The sequence below is a fragment of the Falco peregrinus genome, chromosome 4 (assembly GCF_023634155.1).
Source record: "Falco peregrinus isolate bFalPer1 chromosome 4, bFalPer1.pri, whole genome shotgun sequence".
Lineage (NCBI taxonomy): Eukaryota > Metazoa > Chordata > Aves > Falconiformes > Falconidae > Falco > Falco peregrinus.
Window position 1 is genome coordinate 7572307 of NC_073724.1, and position 7710 is coordinate 7580016.

The 7710-nt window shown below is 47.6% G+C and overlaps 1 protein-coding gene across 1 annotated transcript in view; it reads left to right on the plus strand.

Moving 5' to 3' along the window:
- The window catches only part of CRYBG3 (crystallin beta-gamma domain containing 3), a 94625-nt gene that overhangs the window by 84198 nt on the left and 2717 nt on the right, over positions 1–7710 (plus strand). Inside the window, exons 18-21 of the mRNA XM_055803154.1 lie at positions 492–631; positions 4060–4183; positions 6447–6605; positions 7206–7365. Coding sequence (XP_055659129.1) covers positions 492–631; positions 4060–4183; positions 6447–6605; positions 7206–7365 — 583 coding nt within the window. The remainder of the gene's footprint in view (positions 1–491; positions 632–4059; positions 4184–6446; positions 6606–7205; positions 7366–7710) is intronic.

Sequence of the window (7710 nt, forward strand, 5' to 3'; positions counted from 1 at the left end):
CCCTAAGGTTTTTCCAGTGAGCCACTGCTAACTGAAGTCTGTGGACAATAGACTTGTGATTTGCCTCACTACTTCAGATGCAGTCTGCAGATCACCATGAAAACTACTGCTGTAACCTGTTCCATCAACAAATACACTGGATTTATGAAAAAGAATCAAGGCCCTGATGATACAAATTGGATCAAAAAGATTTTTCAGATGCTAACACAGGTGCCTCTGCATCTCAGAGCAACTCACTATGGCCTGTGTTAGTGGGACACTACGCTCTAATGACAAACCCACTGATAAATCCAGTATGTTGCAGCCCTGTGTGCTCTACTGTGGATGTATTTTTCTTTTTCCTTGCTGCTATGTTTGCTGAGGGAGCACGATTTAACCCAAAAGCATGTGGAAATTAAACCAAAATGGGCAAATGTGTGCATCATGCCTAACAAGTGAAGCTAGACTATTCTGAGTAAAACTGCTTTATTTTCTCCCCCCACACCCCGCAGGTTTTTGCTGAGCCCTCCATCAGTCTGTTCGCTCTGGAATGCTGCAAGGGCAGAGAGCTGCACTTCACCGAACCCATCAATTCTGTTTTGAATGAGGACCTTCATTTTTACACTCAGTCTGTATGGGTGAGAAGTGGATTGTAAGTATGGAAAAAATATTCTTGTCATTTTTGCGTTACAGGAGCTACTACCGAGTATGCATTTTTCTTGCAGTTATTGCCTTTCTCCATAGGATGTGATTTACATTCTATTTTGAGACAATACAAAATCCTAATACTGAATACTAGACCTGCTTCTTGTATCAGGACACAAAATGAACAAAAACTCTGGGCAGAGCATGGATTTCCCCCTGTAAGAATCATTCTTTTATCCCTATACAGTAACAAACAATAGAGCCTGTTGTTCAAGCCAGAAGCCAAAAGCAGGTGAGTTTTGATTGCTGACTTAAAAAGACAGGCAGAGTAAACTCACGCTGCCTTTGTTAGCCGGCTGTGGCATAGCAGCTATAAACCGCGGTGATTTAACTTCAGCCGCCGCCGTGGTTCAGTGAAGCTTGGCTACAAAGAGGCAGCAACGTAGGAGAGAAGCTTGGGCTGGATCTGACAGCTGGAACAGTAGTTTGCTCCTGTTATTAGTTGAAACCCCCCTCTGTGAGTCAGAATACACACCCAGGGTCAGCTGTGAGAACCATTTTACCTCTGCAGAAGTGACCTTCTAACCTCTTCTGCATCTGCCCCTTGCACCTTTTGAAGCAACCCCCAGGTATTCTGTCTCGGCCAGGTTTTCAGCATCCACGTCCCCAGCAGCGACAAATAACTTGTGGAGTCTCATCCTGCAACTGAGACTGCCTGGAAACTGCTGTTGTGATGTGACACGCATCTCCAGTGTTTATTTTTAACCTTCCTTTTCCCCACCTTTTTCAAATAGACAAGGCTGCAGTTTTCTTGAGAGATCTTACGGGATGACACAAAACCACACAAAATCTGAAGTAATTGGGCAGGGAATTAGTGTGGACTGTTCAAGGCTTAGGTATAGATCTATGCTGTGATTCTTACGATGAGTTTTTCAAACGCATCTAGTCTGCTGCCACCTAGAAGTCAAAATGCTTCTGTGGATACCCGTGATAACACTGCTGAGCGCTCCTCTGGTTCTTTGAGGTTGGTACAAAGGCTAAGCCTAGCCTAGCTAATGCTCCAGAGCACCCACCGGGGACTGTTGTCCTTCAGGAGTGTCACACACAGCATTTTCTGGAATGGTTGGTTGAGGATTGAACCTCCCTTTCTTTAAGAGCAGTCAGTGGGAGCTGACTTTAGCTGTGGGCCCACAGTGGATATAAGGTTCCCCCCAGGGCTTTGCCAGTTCGCTACAAATTGTAGTCCCTAAAATCTGGGTCACTTCCATCCTGAGCCCTTGCTGAAAATACAGAGCGTGTTCATCTGCTGCTGAGGTCTTGAGGCTCCCCAGGTGAGAGCGGCAAGCAGCCGCCACTTGAGGCCGGGAACAGCGTGCGTACGTTCCCCGTGATCTGTGCTAGTCTGGGGGAGGAAAGGCCTTTGGAGGAACAGCTGACTTATTTCTGGTGGGAGCATGTCAATCTTCATGCCTCTGTGGAGCTGTTACGGTCCAAAACGTGTCGTGTTGGGAGACATCTCCTCATGAGCTTTCTCTGCCTTTCGTCAGGGGTGTGGAACTGGGAATTAAATCACGGTGCTGACCGCAAAGGCAGGGTGATGGCTTTGGGACCACAGGGTGGGAAGGCACGGGAGGGTGAGCGCGGCAGCCCAGCCCCTTCTCGCCTTCCTGTTCCTTTCCGACTATCCGAGACAGGTTAGCTGCTTCCCTCCGCTTCCCTGTCTCCGGGAAGGGTCAGGGCAGAACGGCTGGGCTTGCTCTGGTCCCCGTGACGCTCCCTAGGGAACAGACGTCCCCAGCCCGTCCCCAGCCCGCTGCAGATAGATGGCCTCCAGGCTGAGGGTGGCAGGTGATGGTAGGAAGTCAGTGGGATGTCTGGCGGGTTTGTATGCCTTAGCTGTCATCGAGGGTTCAGGAAGGCGGATTTCGAGGTTGTTTTGGCTCCTTGCCCCAAAGGCTACTGTTGGCTTTAGGCAGACGACAAAGATTTATGTAAATACACCGATGGCATCTGGCTGCCAGGCTTAGGTACAAGGATCCTTCCTGAGCCGGCTGACGGGGAGAAATGGCAGGAGCCTAGACCGTGGCTTGGCGAAGGGGGCTGGGGGCTGAGGCGCTCCGAGCTGTGGGAGGGATGGCACAGCGGAGGGTGCTGCTCCGTGGGAGAGCTGACATGAGTTTTGTCTCTGTCGCTGAACGCCAGAAGCCCAAGCTGGCTTCACGTGGTTATCACTGTAACAGTCTTTCCCATCTCTGTTCACTATAAATGTCTGCCTTGAACTGCATCTCAAATGAGACTGATGCTCCGAGAACAATTTTAACAGCGAGTTCTCGGTGACTTGACAGAAAGTTATCGCAAGAAAAAAAAAGCCAGGAATGCGTTAGAAGGGTAAGGAACGCACAGTGGTGGTCAGGCTGCTCTGAATACCTGTTAGCCAGGAGGTTTGGGACTTAATTTGAAGAAACAGCAGTGATGCAGCCTCATCGGGAGCCGGCTCGCGGTGGCACACTTCAGCCTCCACGGAGTCGTGCACAAGGCTGGCCGTCAGTTTCTCCAAATGACTTGCGGTGGGGGAAAGCAAAGGAGAGGTGCTGTGAGCGCTGTGGGTGTCTGCAGCGGGCTCCAGCGTGCAGCCATCCCTCCGGTTCTCGAGCAGCTGGCCTGCACAACAGGTAACCCGGGGAGAACAGTGTTTGCTTTGTGTTCAGATGAGTTAGCGAGCCAAGCATTTAGGATTCACTGTCTGCACAACAATGTCCTATTGATATAAACAAAACCGATCTGTGATCCTGAGGCTGCCTTTGGAAGCAGCACGGCGGTATTTACTGAACAGATGCCTGGATGACAAGGGATCTGTACGTGCGGGTGCTTTAACTCTTGGGTGAAAGGGTTCAGGCTTCTCCATAAATTCTCAGATATATTCACTGCAGGAAAGGCTGTAACAGCAATCTACAGGTTACAGAGTTAAAATTTTGTATGTGTTTTCAGACACGCGGAATAGCTATAAAAAGCTTTAACTGGAACAAAAGAAAACACTGGAGAAGATCCTCTCATAATTAATATGTACGAGCAGGCAAAGCTGCAAGTAGCACAGTCTGGTGTGTGGCTCCCTAGTTTCCCAGTGCACGCACTGAAACCTGCGCTGTTGCCATCGGGGCTCATGCAGAGACTCGTGTTTGTGGGGAAAATTACGGGGGTGCGGAGCGGTGTTCACAAGTTTCAGGCAGACAAACAGAAAACAGGGCTTCATTTAGACAGAAAAGTTAAACCACTGAAACGGATGGTGCGTTTTGTGGCGTGGTGGTAAGAGCTCTGGTATTGGCACTACTCGGGGGAGGTTTGGGGGCTTCAAGAGCCCAGGCTGAACGCTGGCCTGTAGCTTAAGTTTTGCTTTGGGTAACGTGTAGCCTTTCATGTTCTGTTTTCTGTATCCAGGTGGATTGCATACGAGGGATGTAATTTTTTAGGAAAGCAGATTCTGCTGGAGCCCAGTGAGATTTCAAACTGGAATGAACACAGTGGCTGGAAAGTAATTGGCTCCCTTCGTCCTGTTAAGCAGGTACCGTGAGACTCTGAGGATTTTTTTTATTATTTTTTTTGCACAGGGTTTAGGGCACAAGTATCAGCTCTATCACTAGGTGTAATGGTGTTGTGCATCGTGCTCCTTAAATCAGGCCAAATGATGACAGGCAGAAGGGCCAACTGGAAGATTACTGAAGCAGAAAAGTCCTCTAGTGGCAGTTCCCGAGATCTGTGTTAGGCTCCTAAAGGGAAATAATTCCTAGTTTCTTGGAGCTGAGTTTTGTTTTTCTGAATGGCTCATTAGCATGTTCTGTAGATGCTCTATTTTTACCTTTTTGCCATACAACAATAATAATGAGAAACCCAATTCTACATCGGCTTGTTTCATAATTAACATGAATGGAAGCGAGAGCAAATTTTATTGTGCTGTAGCCTGGATTTCCAAAAGAAGCCAAATTTACGCAGCCCCACCAGGTTTTCCCTCCCTGCCTCACCCCAAATAATGCCAATGTCAATCTCATTCAAAGATTCGGGTCTCCAGACCACATGGTTCTTAGGAGCTTTGTGAAAGGCAGATGGATGGAGAAGCAAGACTGGGGGAAACGCCCCTCATTCAGGGAAAAGCAGGTCCAGTGCTGCTTCTCTGCCTTTCCAAGGTGTGTGAGGTTATCAGCGGCACACGTGAGCTCCCCAGCAGTCAAAGCACATGCTGCCGCGTGCCCAGCCATGCCGCAGCGGGAGCGCAGTGTCTGGGCAGGCAGGAGGAGGACAGGGAGTGTGGCAGGGAACGTGAGCAGTAACTCCACTGGAAAAGAGGTTTTGTTAGAGCTGCTTCTCACAGAACAACTTGTTTCCACATCGTGGCAAGTGCTGTTTTGTTTTTGAACGCTAGATTCAATTGGGAAAACCCAGCAGTGAACAAAAGTAATAATCTTTAGTCTTAGTTACGCATTATCTGCTTCCCCACACCCCTGGAAAAGTAAAGGAATTTTGTGGTTTTTTCCCCCACCGATGATTTGTTAGTCTAAGAGGTTAATAGCTCCCTGGAATTCTTTGGAATTGGTAACTGCCAAAGGATCCTATTTTGGCTCAGCTTTTGCAAATAATAATGAAAATAATTGGTGCTGATCTTAAAAAGAGAATTCTGTCTGGAAGAGCTTTTGTATTTGGTAGCATCCTTCCTCACACCGCAACCGTTAGCGGTGTTACAAGGCTTCCTTCAGGTCCTTTGCTGGGACTTTGGCATGTGGGGGTTGTGCAGTGATTTGGGGGGTTTTGCTTTGGTTTCAATCCCGCAGGCTGAGGGCTCCCTTGACTTTGTGCAGTCAGCTACCAGTGCTCGGCACTTCTGTGGGCATAATTCTTTTTGAGACAGGAGTAATGCTACAGACCCGCACTGCTTTGTATTTCTTCCTTCCGTCTCCGTTACGAACTACAAAAATAGTCAAGTCTGCCGGTGTAAAAGGCAGCACAAGAACAAGTGAAATGTTGGAAAATCAAGCAAAAGGAGAAACAAAAATTCTGCTCGGTGACTTCATAATACAATCCCTTCCTTGTGAGGAATAACTGTGCACTACACTAATACACGTTGCCTGGTGGGAGGCTTAATTGCTAGTACCTTCGGGTTTGTTTTAATACCAAAAAAAAGGAGATTGAAAGCTCCCAGAAGAAAACCCATGCCCGAGCTGGGGTTCCAGTAGAGCTGCCCTTTATGACTCACGGCTCTTTATTTGTGCCAAAATCAGTGAGTAACAGAGCAAAAGCTCAAACCCTGTAGTAGCCCTACAAAATCTCCTTATTTTTTGAGTAAACTGACTAAACAGGGATGCCACGTCAGTACCCTGTTCTCTGTGTACCTTCCAAAGCAACGGTGTAACTCTCTGCCGTATATTCCAGTTAATGGAGCTTGAAGCTGCTGGGTATGTGGCTCAGTAAGTTTTGTGTCCAGAGAATAAAAAGCTTGTGGAGCACAGCCCAGTTACTGGCCTTGGAATGAGTGAAATGTGCTGAACTAGAGAGATTTGCATATCACTGGAATTAGTTCTATAGACGTAAATGCATTTTTTAAAAAAAAATCAAAACTGCCGTTGCTGCTTCCAGCTGTCTTATCTGCATGTGAAAAACACTTATGCTGCTTTACATGCCCATTTGTTCCCAACAAAAAAATCATTGAACATCCTTGTCTGAAACTGGAAATGGAACATAAACTTTAGAAAACCGCTGTAAGATGGAGGGGAGGCATCCTCACATCGACTTCCCCCGTCCGTGTGTTGTAACGGGCTCCCTTCGCGCTGTTTCAGCCAGCAGTGTACCTCCGAGTGAGGAACCGAGCCCAAGGTAAATACCTGACGGTTGCTGGAAGCCTCACGGATATAAGAGCAACCTCAGTGTGCGCATCCCCGTACAACGGCAAGAACACCCAGATCTGGCACTACTGTCGTGGACTCTTCAAATCCAAGGTGCGTTTCCGGACACTGGGAGCAGGGGGGTTGTATCGCCCGCTGTCCTTGCACCTTCGCTTCTTGCTTTTACTGTAGGCTAGCGTGGGCCCCAGGACAGCTCTTGGCCTCTCCCATGCACCTTAACCCAAAACTCTTACAACCTGCGTCCTCCCGCTGTGCACGGGCAGGTTTGAGCCGTCTGCTTTGGCAAGCTGGACTGCGTTTCACATCTGTCTAACGGGACTGACATTCCTGGCAGTAGAAACCTGGTTTTGTCTAAAGTCGCGAGTTTAAGTGTATTACCTCCAAAGAGTTAAGAATTTCTCTGAGAAGTAGTACATGAAAAAAGCAAATTATTTTCTATTAACGCTGCTCCTGGTAGTCTGTTATTAATGTAAAAAACCTGTTGATTTATCATAGTAAGAAACATGGGAAGTAACAAAGCCCTTTGTTCAAGCAGCTGGTCAGTTGGTGAATAATCTCTCCCTAGCTTGCTTGCCAGGCTTGGTACCAGCTCTAAGCGCAGTTACTGCAATATGCTCGATGCCCGAGACAAGCTCGTCCGACACAAAACTGAGGCTGTGTGACCTGGATCTCACTTCCTCTCTCGTTCCTTAGGCTAACAACGCTTGTCTGGATGTCATTGGTGGCAGAGATGTGCCTGGGGCCAAAGTCGCGCTCTGGGCAGAACATGGGAAGGACAGGCAAAAGTGGAGACTCAATGAGGATGGAACCATCAGTTCATACCTCAGCGAACAACTGGTGCTCGATATTAAAGGTATTTTAAGAAAGAAAAACAACCAACTAAGCCTCACATGTTCTAAGTGCATTTTTTGATGAGGTTAATTGCCATATTCCAGCCCTTTTTGCATTTAAGGTTAAGTACTGAATCCCATCTTTCCTGTTAGGTTTATGTCCAGTTGCTTGACAGTGGGACGACTGGGACAAGAAACCAGAGGGCACAGGGAATCCTTGTTCTTTCGATCCCAGGGGTTTATTTGTTCAGGTCAGCTTTTCTACTTCAGGCAGGTCAGTGATGCCAATGGCAAGAAATGCAAGTTACAGAAGACAAAATGGTGAAGGAAAAGCAATCACGGAATAGATGCGGCTCAAAAAGAGAAAA